This window comes from Microtus pennsylvanicus, chromosome 4 (assembly GCF_037038515.1).
Source record: "Microtus pennsylvanicus isolate mMicPen1 chromosome 4, mMicPen1.hap1, whole genome shotgun sequence".
In the NCBI taxonomy this organism is placed as follows: Eukaryota; Metazoa; Chordata; class Mammalia; order Rodentia; family Cricetidae; genus Microtus; species Microtus pennsylvanicus.
The window spans coordinates 79,298,680-79,318,223 of record NC_134582.1 but is presented as its reverse complement, the minus strand read 5'-3'; the positions used below and the strand labels follow the sequence as shown (position 1 = coordinate 79,318,223).

Sequence of the window (19,544 nt, the reverse complement as noted above, 5' to 3'; positions counted from 1 at the left end):
TTGAAATCAGGGAGACAGGCTTGGGTTCGACACACAAATGCTCCATCACTTACATGAGGGACCTGAGTACCCACCAATCTGGGCCTCTGAGGAGGGTCCTAGCCCATCTGTGATTGGTTGACTCTGAGATTGTGGAAGACAGAGGTGCTCAGACAAGATTCCCACCCACTGGCTTGTCTCCCATGTTTTCCTTAGGCAGCAGAACCATTTCTCAACATCTCTGCATCTCCTAACCAGAGAGTGTCTCTCTTCTCATGGAGACGGTCATTAAACACAGTTCTTTCCTTTCCTTAGGAAGAAAATTCAAAAGCAATCATTAAATGCGCAGTGTTCCTTCCACAGAACACTACACAGCATTTCTGGTCTCACTAAAGCCCAGTGCCCAGAGGCAGGAAGGGAGGCTGGATGGTGATTGGGGGTGGGATCAGAATCCCAGATTCAAGTTGCACCTGCATCTCTGCCCTGTGGGCAGCTGGACCAGACCACCCTAACAGAGGTGGCCACGGACCTGGGGTAGCTGTGTTCATTTGCAGGTGACACGGCCTTCTGGTTGGTGGCTAATGACAGTGATGATGATCCGCTGACCTACGGGATCAGTGGCCCCTATGCCTATTTCTTCTCTGTCAACTCAAGCACTGGGGAAGTGAAGCTGGCCAGCCCTTTGGACTTCGAGGTAAAGAGTGGTGGGTGGGGAAAGCCTGGAGAGAGGGAATGGGCAGGGCGGTCCTTAGAGCCAGAGTCCTGGGAGCACAGCTGGGATTTCACACTGACAGCAACCTCTTCTCCTTGCTGCTCCAGACTCTCCGTGTCTTCAGGATCACCATCTCCGTAAATGACAATCACAACCCCGCAGTGAGTTGAAAGGAGAGAGGGGAGGGGGTGGTCGGAGGGTGGTACAAACAAGGCCTCAAGTGTCCACTTCTGATCATGTGTCTGTTTCAGGCAAGCAGAGAGTACCCCAGTTGATAATACTTTAGTGTTGATTACTTTCAAAATTGTGTGTTCACCTTGTCAATTTATAAAATTACAGTGTGGGTTTATAGTAATATAAATAGTGATTTAAAATGTTTTGTTTTTATTCTATGTGTGTGAATGCTTTGTTTGAGTATAAGCCTGTCACCGTGTGCATGCCTGCTGCCTGCAGAGGTCAGAAGAGGGCATTGGGTCCTCAGGGACCGGAGCACCAGGGTGCTGGGTACTGACCCTGGTCGTCTAGAGGAGCAACAGTGGTCTTAACCACTGAGTTATCCCTCTAGGCTATGTGTCTATTGTCTTAAAGTCACTGTGCCTACCCAATGACTGACATATTGTCTTTCCAAATCTATATATACCCCCCTTTTTCTTTCTCTGAATGGCACCCCCAGCCCTTCTCTTCCTCCCCCCTTTTCTTCTTCTTGTTAAAGTCAGGCATGGTGGTGCATATCTGTAATCTTACTGTTTGGGATGTGGAGGCAGGAGGATCCAGAGTTCAAGTCCATCTTTGGCTACATAGGGTGTCTAAGGCCAGCCTGGCTAGGTGAGGCTGTGTCCAAGGCCAGCCTGGGCTAGGTGAGGCTGTGTACATCCAGGAGAGATGTAGCAGAGTTCTGTCTGGTGTCCTCCAGCAGTATTCTGGCATCTTAAGCCCCATGTTCTGGCCTCACCTGGGCTTTCTCATCTGCAGGTGACTAGGGAGCTACCTGTGATCGTGGAAGACAGAAATGATAACGTGCCTGTTTTCCAGGGTTCTGAATTCTCCACCAGCATCAGTGAGGTATCCCCAGCCTTTGTGGGACAGGACATGGGGAGGGCGTCTGGGAGTGGAGCATCCATCTGGGGAGGCCGTGAATGATATGCGTGAGGCCGTGAGTGACAGGGCCACAGTTTAGAAACAAGCATCTCGGATTCTTTCAGTCGGAAAAGGAAGTGGAGGGAGCCACGTTTCTCATGGTTCTGGAAAACTATGGGTCAGCTGGTTATATGGTCACCCTCTCTCTGTCGTCTCTACTTCCCTTGCTGCCTCCGTCCTGAGGTGTGGAGGGGCAGCTCTGGCTCCAAGCTAACACCTCACCACCTCTGCGGCTTCAACAGGAAGACCAGCCATTTCTGTTTCCACAGGCACAGACCTGACTTTCAGCCACTCTCTCTGAGCCAAGTGTTCCTCCTAGAAGCAGTTCGGAGGTCTGGAACGGCTGCTCTGTGCTGTGGCCCTTTCCTCAGCCAGACTCCCTCATTTTAACTGTTTTCACTGGAGGTTCCCAGGGCCGCCTTTACTAACAAAGTGTTGTCTCCGAATCCCCAGACCACGTGGTTGTGAAGACCTTTAAAGTGGGGTCAGGCATAGGATCCGCCTGACAGGCCCCACCTAGCACCCACGTGCTAGGCGCTGTTCTGGGTCCTCACCCCACCTGGTGAGCAGGTCTCCCCTGGGTGTGATGCGCCAGGTGTCACAGTCTAGAGCACAGGTGGGGAAAAACAAACTGCAAGGGGCAGTTCAGAGACGTGAAACTCCAAAAATGACAAGACAGGGAAGAGTGGAAGAAAGTCCCCCACAGAAGGGGCTGCTTCTGGCTTCGAGTAGGTGACTTCCAGAGAGAGACCTGGATACCAAGGGGCCTGCCAGGGGATCTCCAGGGAAGGGATGTTCCAGGTTGGGAAACAGCACGTGCAAAGGTCCTCAGGTAGTGATAAGGCTGGCTGACCTCAGAGGCTGGAAGGCAGAGTCTGCGGAGGGGCAGAGACAGGTAGCCACCTGACTTTTGAGGGCCACCGAAACAGTTTGGACCAACATTCTGGGAAGAATGGGGGAACTTTCAGAAGCCAAGAGTGAGGAAGTCTGACTCAGGCTGTGGCTATAGGGAGCCCATGGGATACTGTGCAGTCAGGCTGGGTTCTAGAATGTTCTTTCACTTATGGTCTTGAGAGTCTGTATAAACCAGCTCTGGGGATATGAGGATGTGTAGGGGAGGGTTTTCCAGGGCAGGGTTATTTGAGAGAGGGGTTCTGTTGCCTGCCTGCCCCATCTTTTTTTTTTTTCTCGAGAAAAGGTTTCTCTGTGTAGCCCTGGCTTTCTTGGAACTGACTCTGTAGACCAGGCTAGCCTCAAACTCAGAGATCTGAGTGCTGGGATTAAAGGCATGTGCCACCAGTCACCTGGCTGCCTGTTCCATTTGAACTGTCTGATGTCCCCCTGAAGGCCCAACCCGGGGTTGGTATAGGATGGACACACAGGTGTAAAGTCCCTTTTTACAGACCCTGCCAGTCGGCTCTGTGGTATTCTCTGTGGTGGCTAAGGACGAGGACTCCGGGACCGGCGGTATAGTGAAGTACTTCATAGAGAAGGTGAGTGTGAGAGTCCCCGGGGAACCCAGGTGGGAGCTGGCCTCACCGAGCCTCATGTCCACCAGGGGGCAGCATCTTCACAGGCAATCATAGCTCTGGTTTCCCTGGCTTTTCTCTGACCACCCTCCATTTGCTTTCCTAACCCCCTCCACTCCTCCAGCCCACCTCACCCCACCACCACCTCAGGAAAGTCTCACTTTGTCCAGTTGCTGCTGAAGAAGGGTCCAATCCTTGCTCCCATTCCCTTCAACAGCCTGGTCAAGACCTCTCACAGGCTGAAGCATTCACAGCTCCGGGAGAGCTCAAGACTCAGAGAGGGCCTGGGTCTAGCCCAAGCTCACCCAGACAATAGAAGCACATGTGTTCTGTGAAGACCAGTTTGCTAGTGACCCCACCATTCCTGAATGCCAACAAAAAACTTACTTCTAACCCACCGAAGTGATTATACCAGCCAAGGGGAGAAACCGGGGCTAAGTGATTACATGACCCTGAAACATTTGCATTCCTGGCCAATGGCAGAGCCAGGCTTTGACCCTATGTCTCTCAGTGTAGGATTCGTGAGGAGTGAGGGGCAGTGGTATCCAGAGCTGGCCTCACCTGAGCGTTCTCTGTCACAGGTCATCCCCAGCACCGACGACAGCGAGAATCTTTTCCGTATCCTGGACAATGGCTACATTGTGTTGAATGGCAGCCTCAACTACAACAGCAAGAGTGCCTTCTACCAGCTGCAGCTGAAGGCCTGTGTGAGTGGGGCCTGAGGCAGAGCTGGGGGCCCAGGGAGTATAGGCAGAGATAGGAGCCTCTGGGGGTGTAAGGAGAGCTGGGAGCCTGGGGAATGTGGGCAGAGCTAGGAGCCTCTGGGCCCTGAGGCAGAGCTGGGGGCTCAGTGAGCGTAGGCAGAGCTAGGAGCCTCTGGGGGTGGTGTAAGGAGAGCTGGGGGCTCAGCGAGTATAGGCAGAGCTGGGGGTCTCAGGGTTTTGGCACAATCTCGCAGGAGGCCTCTTCTTGTCCACAGGACTCAGGTGGCACGTTGAATGGTGAACCAAAGATCCAATGCTCCCAGCCAGTCTTCCTGTCCATTTCAGTGCTTGATGAACCAGACCTGGATCCCCAGTTTGTCCGGGAGTTTTACTCAGCCTCTGTGGCTGAGGATGCGGTCTTGGTATGTGCTGGGGTTGGGAGGGGGCTGGGTAGCGGTGAGGTGAGTGTCTAAGCAAAGGGTCACAGGCTCTCATCAAGCCTCCTCCCAGGGAACCTCGGTGCTGAAGGTGGAGGCAGTGGATGGCGACAAAGGCATCAATGACATTGTGACCTACAACATCACCAGTGAGAACCGGGGTGTCCCCCAGAGAGGGCTGGGGTAAGGGTGGAGTGGTCAGATCCCCTGGAGCAGCTGCTGCAAGTGCTTCCCTGTTAGATTCCACAAGGTCCGGGTGGTTCAGCATTGGGGAAGATGGGGTCATCGAGGTCAGCGGACCCCTGGACAGAGAGCAGCTGCTGAATGAAAACGAAGAGGTACAGATACAAGTGACGGTGAGTACGGCTCCTCTTCTCTAGCCCTTGACCTTTGAGCTCACTCTCTGAGCACTGTTCTACCCTCTGGCTTCTGTTTTGTACCTCAGGCCACCGAGAAGAATCTTAACATCTACCAGCAAGGGGCCAGCGCAAGCATATGGGTCACAATAAGGGTGACCGATGTCAATGACCACAAGCCAGAATTTTATAACTGCAGCCTCCCCGACTGCTCCTTTAGCCCCCAAGAGGCCCAAGTCAACTTTGTAGGCTACGTGGATGAGCATACCTCTGCCCGAATCCCCATTGATGACCTGACCATGGTGGCCTACGACCCAGACCAGGCAGGTGCACGGGGCGGGGGAGGGGCACTGGTGGAGGAAGGATGGAGAAGGGAGTGGCGGAGGGGGAAAGAGAGTGGGTGACGAGTGGAACCCAGATGGGCAGTGGATTGCAGAGCACGTGGCAGGGTGATGAGTGGGGTTCACGGGGAACGAAGGCAGAAACGCGACGGTAATGACAGTGGCCCCAATCCGTGTGTTGTGCAAAGCAGAGGCTGTTGCGCACTGTTTGGCAGGGTTCAGGGGAATGCTGGGTGGCATGAGCAGAAGCAGCATGGAGTGGAGGTTGGTGTTAGGTGCTAGGCAACAGTGGGCGGCTCTGGGCAGCCTGTGGTTTGGGGAAGAAGGGAGTGGTAGGCAAGGGTGGCTGGAACGGTTAAAGGGGTCTGAGCAATTAACCGGGAAGGGACCACCACAGAGGTGGTCCTAGTGATGGGTGAGACCATGGCTTGACAGGATTGGGTGATGTGGAGTTGGCCAGGTGGTGACACAAGGCTGGTGGGGTGTGAAGCCGGTGGCCAGTGCTGGAGGGGACAGGCCTGGACGGGTGTGGGTGGTGAGTGATGGCGGGTAAGGAAGGTTGATGGTTGATTATGGGTGTGGGTTGAGTGTGGCTTTTCCTTCCAGCCCTGGAGACCCACAGTGCCCAGGGCAGTCCTCTGAGACTGCGTCCGTAGAGCTGAATAGCCGGTCCAACTTCTCTTGCCTGGATTATTGTCTCGGCCTTTTCTGACTCCCCTTGTGGGTCTCACTGAGGCAGAGTTTCCGCATAAGGCCTGAGCTTGGAGGTTGGGTAAGCAGTTGCAAGGGGTCAATCTTTACTGTACCACTCTCCTTTACAGGGCGATAATGGTACCTTCCTGCTGTCAGTGGAGGGGGAAGATGCTGGAGCCTTCAGCGTGTCCCCAGAGCGAGCAGCGGGGTCTGTCAGTGTGCAGGTAGTGGTGAGAAACTCAGCGCTGGTGGACTATGAGAAGAAGATAGTGATGGAGGTGCAGGTATGGCTCACCAAGATGTTGTGGGACTCAGAGGCCATAGCGATCAGGCCCCCGTATTGCCACTTGTTCTCCTGTCTGCAGGTTGTGGCCACTGACTCAGTCAGCAATAACTCCTCTGTTGCCACGGTGACCATCCATCTTAGAGACATTAATGACCACAGGCCCACATTCTCTCAGAACTTGTACCAACTCACGGTGCCAGAGCACAGTCCAACAGGTTATGTGGTCACCAGCAGTATCAAGGTGAGTGACACTGGGTGGACCATGCTGGGAGGAAGATGATGAAAAAGGCCAATCTAAGACCGTCCCAGACTCTGTTCCATTCAATGCCATTGGGTCCGGGCAAGCACACGTACATGTACGAGTGTACCCGGGTGTGTGGAGTGTCTGGTGTGAATGCAGATGTGTGGTGAGCCTTTGGAGTCAGGGCGCACAACAAACAGCCTTAGCGAATGAGCTGTGTGCTGCCACAGAGGGCCCTGTCTCCAGTGTCCTGCCGTCTTTGCCCCACAGGCTACAGACCCAGATACGGGTGAATGGGGTCGGATCACCTACAGTCTGCTTGCTGGAAATGGGTAAGCTCTCAAGACGTGCGGGGGGGGGGGGACATGGGGGAGGTGGGGCTCTTCTCTACCTCCCCATGGGGCTAGAGCTGCAGAGTGCAGAGCAGAGCAGCCCACAAAAGCACAAAGTGCTTGGTTGTGTGTCCATTCCAGAAAAATTATTTTAAAAAAATGGTTCATTTTCTGTGACTATAATAAAATGCCCGAGGCAGGGTACTTTATAAAGAGAAAGGTTTATTTAGTTCCGGAGGCCCAGAGGCATGGGATGCCATCCACTGTGCCATGTGAGGACTTCATAGTATCTTAAATCATGTGGTGGGACCCTGTATGGGGTGGAAAGTTCATATGACAAGAAAGGAACTCAGAGGAAGGGAAGGGGCCAGGGACAACCTCCCAAAAGGCCCCATCTCACAGAGGCCCCTATACCTCCTAACATCATTCCACACTGTGGACCAAGTGTCCCACACCTGGAGGCTTTGGGGTACTCACATTGTGACCAGCCCACAGTCAGAAGTCCCTTGGAAATACGGCACAAGATTCATTCAAGGCTGTGTTATCATTTGTCTGAAGTTCAAATGTAAGTGCATATCCTGTCATCTTATTGGCTAAATCCGGTCACTCCGAGCAGAGATGACCTGTTTGAGGTGGATCCAAACTCAGGCAACGTGACCGTGAAAAATGGCACGGGGCTGGACCGGGAGAAGCAGGCCGTGTACTACCTCACACTGCAGGCCACGGACGGCGGGAACCAGTCTGGCACTACCACACTACAGATCACCCTGCTGGATATTAATGACAACACACCTGTGGTCCGAGGCTCCTACAACGTCTTTGTGCCAGAGGGGGACAGCGATGTCTCTGTGACCATCCAGGTGAGAGCCATCTTGGACCTAGTGGGGAAGTGGGGGAGGGGTCCGTGCTGGCCCTGTATGAAGTCTGAGCTCTACTGTGTGGCTCTGAGGAAGTTACTCAGTCTCTCTGGGCTCCTATTTCCTCTTAGAAAATGAAAGATCGTAGTCCTTATTCACAGGGTCAGCAGGGCGTCAGATAATGGGCTCGAGGAACTCTGCAGAGGCCTGGCATGGAATAGGCCTCACAGACTAATTGCCCTTTAATTCCCCACTCATCCCAAAAAGATTTGATGTGGCTTACATAAAAGGTAAGATCCAAGCCAGCATGGTGGGGCATACCCCAGCATTCAGGAGGCAGAGGCAAAGGCAGAGAGATCTCTGAGTTTGAGGCCAGCCTGGTCCACAGAGCGAGTTCCAAGATAGTCAGGGCTACGAAGACAAAGCCTATTTTGAGAAAAACAAAACAAACACAAAGCCCAAGATCCAAACAGAGAACAAATAAAAAATGGGTGGCTTTATTAAAGGTCCAAAGGCAGCAATAAGGAACCCAAACCCAGAACCCAAAGAACACAGTTGGAACACAGCCCCTGGGAGCCGAAGCTGAAAGCAGACATCTCAGCGGCCAGGTTATCAGGGTCACATGGTAAAACCCCAGTCATGGCTCCAGAGATGCACGGGGAGCCCTCCACCCTACATGGTGCGAGACTGAGAATCTCTCCATGAGGATGACCCGGATGGACCCTTGTGAGAAGGGTCCTCAGAAGGCCGTCTCTTGGCCTTAGTCCCTCTATCGCTCAGGGACTGAGGCTCCCTGCAGATGTTCCGAGGTTGGCCAGTGGGGCAGTCCCAAAGTCCTGATCTCAGTGGACTTGCTCCTTCTGGCCCTGGCCTTTAAGAGTCTCGTGGGAGAAACATTTGTGATTGCCAGAACTGTGGCACCTTTAAAGAGGCAGAGGAGTGCTTGGCGGATTAAGTGGCCAAGTCCGGAGGCCCTTCGTGGGGACAGATAGGCTGTGCCTTTGGAAGAGCCACCTCTGGCTGCTTATGAAGGATGCATTTACTGAGCGAGACCCAACAGAGCCGAAGCGAAGGCAATGATGTAGGGTGAGCAGGGCGGAAAGACAAGGAATAGCTCCCATCCCAGCCCCTGCTGAGTCCTCTGCTGAACCTCAATGCTCAGAGGCAAATCCGCTCTGTCCTCTGTTCCTGGGGCTCCCGCTAAGCAAGTCACAGACCTTTGCTGATGGTGTTGTTTGTGCTGCCAAAGGGAGCAGGGCTGTGGGGCTGCAGGGGCAACAGCGTGGCTGGGAGTCAGGTGGAAGGCCTCAGGTCAAGGTTGGGTCACGAAGAGCATGTGCCCTCTGTGCAGGCTCATTCCAGTGTAGTCCCGCATGCTTGGGGCCCTGACAAGACAAGCATGCATTCGAACACACACACACACACACACACCACGCACACACACTGCGCACACACACCGCGCACACACACACGCACGCACACACACACACACACACACACCCTTGGTATGAAGAATGAGCTGTGGAAAAAGTACAGCACTGTAGCCAGATGTGGTGATGCACACTTTGATTTTGATTTCACCTTTGAAAAGCAGTGGCAGGCAGATTTCTCTGAGTTCCAGGCCAGTCAGGGATACATAGTGAGACCCTGTTTCAAAAATTTTGGGTGGGGAGCGGGAGGGTTGGTTCAGCAGTTAAGTGCACTGTCTGCTCTTGGAGAGGACCCAGTATCCCCATGGTGGCTCACAACTGTTTATAACTCCAGTTCCAGGGGTCTGATGCCCTCTTTTGGCTTCTGTGAGCACTGTACCTAAATGCTACACTTACATACGTGGAGGCAAAACATTCACACATATAAAATAAAAAAAAATATTTTCATCTTTAAAAATGGAATATATATAGTACTGGGCTAGGGATGTAATTCAGTTGGTGGGGGCTTGCCTAGCCTGCGCAAAAGCACTGGGTTCTGTTCCTGATACCACATAAACAGGATGGTGCGTCAGTGCATGCCTGAGGTCCCAGGCCTCTGAGTGTGGAGGCAGGAGGATCAGAAGCTTTAAGTCATCCTTGTCTACATACTGAGTATGAGGCCAGCTTGGGCTACATAAGACCATGTCTCAAAATGTGTGTGTGTGTGTGTGTGTGTGTGTGTGTGTGTGTGTGTGTGAATAGAAAGACACACAGAGAGAAATAGAAATAGTACATGCTGCAGCAATCATGGGAAATCAGCCATTTTTTTGGTTTCACACTTTTACATTTAAAAAGAAATGTCAAGTCTCTGTATATGCCCCCATTCCCCTTTCTGTAGCGTCGGCTTTATGGGAACTTCCTCTTCAGGTCTCTTCCCATGGTCTAGCTCAGGCCCAGATTTGCAACATACACGTAGCAGTAATCTGGGAGATGGACCACGCTCAAGGCTGAGGCTGAGAGCTCCTGCTGGCTGTATCCCATATCTCAGCAGGGTGCCATGGCCTGTCTCCCACTGGTTCCAGCCAATGGCAACTTAGGCCAGGGTGGGAGAGAGGGGTGAGCCTGAGGCCGAGATACCTGATTCACAACCAACTGTGTTCACAGGCCTATGATGATGACCAGCCAGATACTAGCAACAGCCGCCTGCTCTTCAGCCTGCTGCCTGGGCCCTATAGCCAGAACTTCTCCATAGATCCTGACACAGGAGTCCTCAGGAATCTGGAGCCCCTGGATCGAGAGGACATTGACCCTGCCCTGGAGGGTCAAATCGTACTAACTGTGCATGTGGCTGACTGCGGCGAACCTCCCCGCAGCACTGATGTCAATGTCACCATCACTGTGGAGGTAAGGCAGTGTGCTCTCACCCAGCCTAGCTCCCTGGTTCCTGCCTTATACAGCATGGTAAATGAGAGGCTGGGAATTCAGCCGGGCAGACCTTGCCAATCCTAGCCCTTAAGTCAGAAAGACGAGGGGTGAAATCAACATGAATGAAGGGAGACGTTCTGAAGGGGTCGTCACCCAGGGAGGTTGCTCAATGCCCAGTCTTGCCTGGAACCCTCCTGACAAACACCAAGCCAAGACTAAAGGCAGATGAAGCAGGCTCCAACTGTGTCTCCTCCACAAGAGATAGGGATGATGACAACCATTTTATTAAGAAAGCAGGGGCCAAGCATGGTGGTGCACACCTATAATCTCAATACCTGAGAGACTAAGGCAGGGTAACTGAGGTTTTAGTCCATCCTGGGATACACAGTGGACCTTGTCACCTAAGAGACAGTGACGACACGGAATAGATTTAGGACTTGCTGGCATCCTGAGGACATTGTAGAACACTAAAGGAAAAATGAAGAATTACACCTCCTGAAGTGGAGGGGTCCCTTTGTCCCGGAAAGCGTCACACACTGTTTAAGTGTCAGAGGATGCCCCTGCTTTCAGATGGGGACACTGAAGCCAGAGCCACAGGAGAGGCAGAGCAGGAATGGACTCAGAGCTGATGTCTTAGCTACTCCCGTGTGAGTCAGGACGACCATGAGAATTCAGCAGCCTTGTGCAAGAAATCAGTGATGTGTGTCTGAGGAGTCCCCATCAGACCAAGTGCCTCAGCCAGCAGAGGCCCCTTCTGCACTTCCAGAAGGATTTGGATTACATGATGATAGCTCTATCTCAGAAAAAGACAAAGGAGAAGGATGGAGAGAAGGAGGGAAGGAGGAGAGAGGGGGTAGAGAAAGACAAAAGGAAGGGAAGGATCGGGGAGGAAGAGTAGGGAAGACGCACCTTATCGAAGGACTAGGTTCTGTTCCCAGGTCTCCATTCTGTAGTTATGGAGAGAAAACTGACCATCAAAGCTTGCATGTATGCCAGCAATTGGGATGGGCTGGAGCACCCAGGGCATCTCCCCAGTACAGGACAACACAGGGAGAAGATGGGATGCAGGGCTCCGGCAGTACATGGTAGGCAAGGTCAGAAAGCATCAGGTGTCCAGGGCATCAGATTCCAGTTCAGACTGGGCACAGAGCTGATGTCACAGGACTGAGAAAGGGGACCTCAGGATAAACCAGATGGGGACACAGCCAGGGACCTGTAATAGTTCTGGGAGGTGGAACTATGGTTCTGGGCTGAAGTCAGACAAACAGAAGGACCACTTCTTGACCTTCTCTGAAGGCTGTCGACAAATCTGGAGACTGAGGGTCACAGAATTGATGGCTCTATCTGTGTAGAGGCATTTGATGTGGGAGTGTCATATATCAATCTGTTGATTTCATTGGTTAAGTAATAAACAAACTGCTTGGGCTCATAGCTTAGAACATAGGTGGGTGGAGTAAACAGAACAGAATGCTGGGAGGAAGAGGAAGTGAGCTCAGAGACTTGAAAGCTCTCCTCTCGGGGCAGACGCCTCAGAGAGAAGACATGCCCCGCTCCTGGGCAGACATACGCAATGAAGCTCCGACCCAGAATGGACGTAGGCTAGAATCTTCCCGGTAAGACCGGTGCTCACAGATTATTAGAGATGGGTTGATCAGGATATCAGTATTAGCCAGTAAGGGCTAGAGCTAAAGGGCCAAGCAGTGTTTAAATGAATACAGTTTGTGTGTTGTTATTTTGGGTAAAGCTAGCCGTGCGGGCGGCCGGGGTGCTGGGGACGCAGCCCGGCTGCTCTTATCACTACAGGCATTACTGGCTTCTCAGATGGCTCTGGGGAGGGTGAATCTGGGGCTATGAGGTCCCTAGGACTCAGATCTGCCTCTCCCTTTAGGACATCAATGACAACCCGCCTATATTCAATCAGTCCTCCTATGAATTCTTTGTGAAGGAGAGAGATCCAGGTATGTGCCCTCTGGGCTGGTTTGGGCCCAGGGAGCTAAACAATGGGCTGGCTGTACAGATGGCAGGGGATTACGTATCCTAGCACCTTGGGTACATGCAGGTGTCATCCTTTTGTGAAGCAGCCCTTGGGGAAGGGTACACCAGAGCAGAGCCTCTTTACATCCCGTCTCTGACACCAAATAGTAAGGCCCATGCTAACAGCTCCATTACAGGACTAACTGGAGTGCCCAAGACCTGCACGACTTGTCCTCCAAGTTCTGTCCTTCATACACAGGAGAGTTTGTGGGCACTGTGAAAGCCTGCGATGCTGACCAGACCGAAGCCAACAACCGCATCAGCTTCAGCCTGTCTGGGACTGGTGTCAGCAACTTTATTGTCCGAGGCAATGTGCTGGCACAAGGGTGTGCCGAGGGGTCCATCTGGCTGCTCCCTGATGTGAGCCTCGATTACGAAGCACAGAAATTCTTCAATCTGACAGTGAGCGCCGAGAACCCAGGTCCCCAGGACTTTAATTCCACAGCAAACGTCATGGTAACTGTGGTGGATGTGAATGACGAACCACCTACGCTGGTTGCAGCCTCACTCCAGGCCATATCTGTGGCTGAGAATGGCTCCCAGTATGGCCAGGTGGCTCAGGTGAAAGCCCAGGATGTGGACACTGCGGCCTTGCTGAGCATAGAGCTAGTGGACGTCCTCTGCACCAAGGATAATGTTGACGTGGGCAGTGTGTGCCACGGCTGGTTCTCTATGGATTCCAACGGCTCCGTGTACGTCAATCAGAGTGAGGCCATCGATTATGAGGCTTGTCATCTGGTCACACTGGTCGTGCGGGCACATGACCTCACCACAGATTCTGGCTTTGAAGCATACAGCAGCAATGGTGAGAGGGCCTGCGGGGCTGCAGCTTAGGGTGCAGGGACCCACATCAACTCTTGTCAACTGTGTCACTGGCCATGTGCTCTTGGGGATTCTGTTCTCCATCTGTTCGGGGGAGGGGTGGCCAAGAGGCAGGTTGTGGAGAGTGTTTAGTGGGGTGCCTGGAAGCACCGGCTGAAGGCTGCCATTGGTGAAACAGTACACAGGAGACAGCACCCCGGAGCCAGCTGCAGCCGCATCTACCTCCACACGGGCAGGAGGGCCATGTTAACAGTGAGCACAGCACGGAACTGTGCCAGACACCTTAGGGAATTTGCTCATTTCATTCCTGCACAGTTCATGAGCTAGTCATACCCAGGCATCTTAAAGATGGTGCAGCCAAGGCAAAGAGTGGGTAGGAGTTTTTTTATTTTGTGTTGTTGAGACAGGGTTTCACTCTGTAGCCCTGGCTGGACTCAAATTTATAATCCTCCTGCATCAGTCTCTCAAGTGCTGAGATTTATAGTTGTGTGTCAGAGTGAGTGTTTAAATGACTCACATTAAAATTGTGCATCACACTTAGATATTAATGTAGAAAAACATGCATAATATTTCCACCACACATCCCCCACACACTCACACCCCCACCCACCCCCACACTTACTTTTAGGTGTGTTGAGAATGGAGCTCCGGGTCTTTCTTATACCAGCTAAGTTATGCTGCTACTGAATGACACCCATCCATGTATAAAATGCCTTGGTCAGCTGGGGAAGACCCAGACCACTCCTGGATTGCCACTCTTGTATAGCTCTGACCCGTTGTTTGTCCTCCATGAGGGTGGGGACCACATTAACGGACAGGAGATCTAGAGGAGACTGTGGAGACACCTGGGTGAGGAGCAAGGACGTGCAATGGGACAGGAAGAGCAGGGGCAGAGAAAGCCTGCTGAGACCCAGGCTCTTTGGGTGAGGACTTTGCTCAGAACTCTGACCCACATGATCTCATCCTCCTCAGGAAGCCTCCTCATCAACATCGAGGACAAGAACGACAACGCTCCCTATTTCCTGCCTGACCACCAGACCTTTGGTGAATGAGTGAAGCCACCATCTTCACCTTGCCCTACATCCACGCACCTCCTAACTTGGGATTACCCTTAGATACCCTCCCTCTCTCTCCCCAAGAAACCCTCTCTAGGCGACAATGGGGTCCAGCCCACTTCTGCCCCAGCTTGAGGCTAGAAGGGACATCTGAGTCTGCATTACAGTTTTGGATCAACTGTTGGCTGGCTCTAAGGCAGGCCTTTCCTCTCCGAGCCTCGATCTCCCTATATGTACAATGGGGACGGATGCCTTGCCTATGACAGCCTTAGGAACAGCGGCAATGGCCACTGTTGTAGAAGGATTGGGGCTGGGCTTGTGGTGTGGACTCAGCAGTGCAGGGCCAGGTGGCGCTGTCCCCGCCGTGCTGACCTGTTCCTGCTCACATTTGCAGTGATCATCCCGGAGCTCGTGCTGCCCAGCCAGACGGTGGCTTATGTCCAGGTGAGTTGCCAGCTCTAGTCGTACCGGCCACAGTAACTGCAGCGGAGAGGACTAAGGCCTTCGGGACTCTCACCTGCCCCTAAGGTGTCTCAGCCCTAGATCTGATGGGCTCAGAACCGGCTGACACAAAGCCTGAGCTGTAGCAGTGCTGGCCCAGTCGATGCGCCTCCATTCTGCTAATTGTTCAATTTAGTAGTCATAAAAATTTCATGACCAGAAATGCCATTTGTAAGCTAGATTTCCTGACGACGCCAGAATTCTCGAGTGCGATCGAGAACCCATAGCCAACTGTAAATTAAAAGGGTTTCTTCTGCTTAAATAGCTTCCTGAGCACAATTATAGCAATGCTTTCAATTTGTTACGGTGATGGATGTCAGCCGTGACTAGAGGGTGGCTAGGCCATGTGGGGTGAGGCCCTGGGGCTGGAACTGCCTTGCTTCTCTGGGATTAAGTTTCCTATGTGTGTGTGTGTGTGTTTCGAGACAGGGTCTGGCTTTGCAGCCTTGGCTATTTTGGATCTCACTATGTAGACCAGCCTTGCCCCAAATCTGCCTGCCTCTGCTTCTGTGGTACTGAGATTAAGGGCATAAGCCACTGTGCCCGGATCAGTTTCCCTCTTTGATACGAGGCTGGTGGCTCCTGGTTAACACGACATGGATGATGTACCCCAGGCTTGGAATGACCTGGCCTTTCCTGTGCAGAGCTGAGGGTGTCCTCAGGACAGCGCTTCTCCTGGGAAAGCAATTTTTCCTTCTAGGTTCTTTCAAAATTTAACACAGGGTGGGGGGAGCAGGAGTAGGGGAGAGAGAGAGAGAGAACTGGGATTGGTATGTAAAATTTAAAAAAAAGATTGTTAAAAAAAAGAAAAACCACAGTTAATCTCTAGTCCTTAGTCAACTGTTTGCCAATGTCCTGATTTAGTCATGGTTTTGAATTGTTTTCTTTTGTATATATGTGTGTGTGTGTGTGTGTGTGTGTGTGCAGGTACACATGTGTGGGTGGGTGTACACGCTTGTGTATGTGTGTGTGGGTATGAATGTGTGTATACATGTGTGTGTGTTTGTATCTGTGTATATGCACATTTGCATGTATGTGTTATGGGTAGTGTGCGTGGGTATGCGTGTATGCATGTGTGTATACATATATGTGTATCTGTGTATATAAACATATGCATGTATGTGATATGGGTAGTATGTGTGTGTGTGCTAAAAACAATGTAGGACATTGTTCCTTAGGAGCTATTCTTTTTTTTTTGAGATAGGATCTCTGAGTGGCCTAGAGCTTGCCTAGTAGGTTGACAGGCCCCAGGGATGCACCCGTCCCCACCTCCCCAGTGCTGGGATTACAAGCACATCCCACGGTATCTGGTCTGTTATGAGGGTTCTGGTTCACAAAAGCAGGTCAGGCCTTGTGCCTGCAGGGCGAGCGATTTACTGACTGAATCTCTTCTTGGTCAAACTGGTGTTTTTTAAAACTAACTCCTTTTCATAGCCTGAAGCCCAGCTGTTCACCCTGAGCCTGAAGCCCTATGGACCTATTGCATTCGTGTGTGTGTGTGTGTGTGTGTGTGTGTGTGTGTGTGTGTGTGTCTGTGTGTTTGAGACAGGGTTTCTCTGTGTAACAGTCTTGGCTGGCCTCAAACTCATAGAGATCTACCTGCCTCTGCCTTCTGAGTGCAGGGATTAAAAGCGTGCGCCACCACACCCAGCTTTCTTTTTAAAGGAATTAGAATGTTTGTCTCTCTTCTTTGTTCAGTTTTGGTCCACTAGGGAATGTAGGCTCATATTAATCAGCCCCAAATGAGGGCTTTAAAGAAGATATACACAATAGGCGCTCAGAAGCTGAGCATGGCTGTGTTTGGGAGTGGGTGTGTAGATGCTTGGCAGTCAGGTAGAGGAGAGTGAGGCAGGTTTCAGTATAGGAGGACTTTTGGTGGTGAGGAGTTATGTTGGGGTGCATGAGAAGGTCTTTGGGCAAATGTGGATGTACAGTGAACTTTGTCTTTTAAAAGCCTAGCCAGGTGTGGTGTAGAGTTCTGTAGACCCAGCACTTCTGAGGCAGAGGCAGGAGGATCACAGAAGGTTCAAGGCCATTCTGGCTTAAATAGTGAGTTCCAGGACAGTCAGGACTACATAGTGAGACCTTATTAAAAAAATAAAAAATCATGTGCTTTGAGTGGCGGCTGTGGCTTCCGGTCGCTTACTCCGACATTCACTCTTGCTCCCAGGCCAGAGATGAGGACTCACAAGACAATAAGATCATCGAATTCTCCATCCCGAGTGCAGATTTTGTCTCCAAGAATGGGGCCACCAGCCCTGTCCAGGTCTTCCGGATTACGCGCTCAGTGGAAGCGGACCTGTACACCGGCAACATCCAGTAATGTGGTGATGGATCCCTGGGTGGGTTGGGAGGGGAGTGCAGCCTCAGGCCGGGTCTCCACCCTAGTGAACGGGTAGATTTCCAGAGAGCGTGAGGACCCACGCTGGGTTACAGAATAAAGCTGTGTCTTGCCATCTCTCACAGGCTGGTGACCAACCTTGATTCCACTCTCCAAGGCACATACCAGGTGACAGTGCAGGCTGAGGACAAGCCTGTCGTGGGTCCTGCACTGAAAGCCCAGACCACTCTGAATGTGAGTATTATTCCTGCCTCCAGCCCCCCCCCCCGGTGTTATCGGCTAGTCCCGTGTTTTTCTTTTCTTTTTTTTTGTTATTATATTTTGTTGTTTTAAGACAGGGTCTTACTAATGTAGTTCTGGCTAGACTGGAGCCCCTATATGGACAAGGCTGGCCTTGAACTCACAGAGATCCATCTACCTCTGTCTCTTCTGAGAGTAAAGGCATGCTTTGTTGAATTTTTATGTAGAATGTCTGTGAGATGGACCTGGAATCCCGTTGCTTGGGGACAAAAACAGGGGGAACTTGAACTTGAGGCCAGCCTGGGTTATATAGCTAGACCTGGTCTCAAAACAAATCATAACACACACACACACACACACACACACACACACACACACACACACACACGCAGTCACACAAGGACTTCTAAGTAGTGGGGACTTTACTGTTCTCATCCACACATCGGCGCGAAGAACAACTGGCATGTACACAGGAAGGAATTTCTCAGGACGTATTAGCCATGTGAAACACTGCATGAGCCTTCTGACATCCAGCAGCGCTACCCCTAGACCCAGACTCCCCTTATTCTTGTTGGGAAATTAAACCAGCTGTGCTCTTCTAGGAAGGGTGTTTGTCAATCTCTACATGTATTTACAAGACACACAGTGATTTAGCCAGCAAGTCCCCTTCCAGGGATGTTCCTGCAGACACAGGATGGTACCTCAGCGTACAGGAGAGCCCCCGGTGGTGAGGAAGTCAGAAATGGCCAGAGTATGTGAGACAGCCACATGGACCACCACACAGACACTGGAACATGTAGAGTGATGAGGAGAGATGTCTGAGAGAGACTGAGCAAGCAAAGACACGTAGGGACAGGGGCAGCATGACCGCCAGGATTCTGAGCGTGTGGCTGAGGGAAACCATGTACATGTTCGTGGGATTATTTTTTTTAAATGTTTATTTATTATGTATACAATATTCTGTCTGTGTGTATGCCTGCAGGCCAGAGGAGGGCACCAGTCCTCATTAGAGATGGTTGTGAGCCACCATGTGGTTGCTGGGAATTGAACTCAGGACCTTTGGAAGAGCAGGCCATGCTCTTAACCGCCAAGCCATCTCTCCAGCCCCCTCATGGGATTATTTATAGGCAGAAAATCCAAGATAAAATCTCGTGAAACTTTCATTGTGACAGCCTCTCTATAGTAAGACCCGGATCTGAGGGCAAAAGAGCCTTTCTTTGTATTTGGGTCTGAATTCGGGTTGTAGGTGAGCACTGCACGCGTGCTGTGACAGTGGCCGTGTGTCCTGAGAAATGTGTGCTGTGGGTGATCTTGCGGTTGCCCTGTGATTTTTATGTCTCCTCTCCATACCTGCTTCTACCCACCCCTAGCTCTTCACTGTGGACCAGAGCTACCGTGTGAGGTTACAGTTCTCCACCAACAAGGATGAAGTGGGTGCCCACGTGGAGGAGATTAAGGCGTAGGTCTGGGAAGTACAAGAAGGGGCTATGGGAAGACCCTAAGGGGCTAGCCCTGAAGAACCAGACAAAGCAGCCCTCTACCCTGTCCCCGACCCTAAGGGGCTAGCCCTGAAGAACCAGACAAAGCAGCCCTCTACCCTGTCCCTGACCCTAAGGAGCTAGCCCTGGAGAACTAGACAAAGCAGCCCTCTACCCTATCCCCGACCCTAAGGGGCTAGCCCTGGAGAACTAGACAAAGCAGCCCTCTACCCTATCCCCGACCCTAAGGGGCTAGCCCTGGAGAACTAGACAAAGCAGCCCTCTACCCTGTCCCCGACCCTAAGGGGCTAGCCCTGGAGAACTAGACAAGCAGCCCTCTACCCTGTCCCCGACCCTAAGGGGCTAGCCCTGGAGAACTAGACAAAGCAGCCCTCTACCCTGTCCCTGACCCATAAGTGAACTTGTCCCTATCTTCGATCCTGTGCCTGTACCCCGGAAGCCCATGCTCAGTCAAAGGTGGGATGGGGCATGCACAAAACTGCCGTGCACGGTTGTGAAAGCCATGCCCTGGAGAAGAACAAGGGTCCCAGAAGAAAGGATTTCCATTTCTAGTTTGGGCAGAGCTGTCAATTCTTTAGTGAACACAGCCTTCCCTCCGTATGACTCCTGATTCC

General features: G+C 51.9%; 1 protein-coding gene across 1 annotated transcript in view; it reads left to right on the top strand.

The window, feature by feature from the left end:
- The window catches only part of Cdhr2 (cadherin related family member 2), a 35,037-nt gene that overhangs the window by 10,878 nt on the left and 4,615 nt on the right, over nt 1-19,544 (top strand). Inside the window, exons 4-24 of the mRNA XM_075969565.1 lie at nt 534-673; nt 799-852; nt 1,664-1,753; nt 3,232-3,321; nt 3,939-4,064; nt 4,337-4,483; nt 4,572-4,647; nt 4,739-4,854; nt 4,944-5,177; nt 6,017-6,172; nt 6,254-6,415; nt 6,686-6,747; nt 7,364-7,607; nt 10,178-10,417; nt 12,327-12,396; nt 12,672-13,277; nt 14,267-14,338; nt 14,744-14,793; nt 17,021-17,169; nt 17,317-17,425; nt 18,802-18,890. Of these exons, the coding sequence (XP_075825680.1) occupies nt 534-673; nt 799-852; nt 1,664-1,753; nt 3,232-3,321; nt 3,939-4,064; nt 4,337-4,483; nt 4,572-4,647; nt 4,739-4,854; nt 4,944-5,177; nt 6,017-6,172; nt 6,254-6,415; nt 6,686-6,747; nt 7,364-7,607; nt 10,178-10,417; nt 12,327-12,396; nt 12,672-13,277; nt 14,267-14,338; nt 14,744-14,793; nt 17,021-17,169; nt 17,317-17,425; nt 18,802-18,890 (3,082 nt within the window). The remainder of the gene's footprint in view (nt 1-533; nt 674-798; nt 853-1,663; nt 1,754-3,231; nt 3,322-3,938; nt 4,065-4,336; nt 4,484-4,571; nt 4,648-4,738; nt 4,855-4,943; nt 5,178-6,016; nt 6,173-6,253; nt 6,416-6,685; nt 6,748-7,363; nt 7,608-10,177; nt 10,418-12,326; nt 12,397-12,671; nt 13,278-14,266; nt 14,339-14,743; nt 14,794-17,020; nt 17,170-17,316; nt 17,426-18,801; nt 18,891-19,544) is intronic.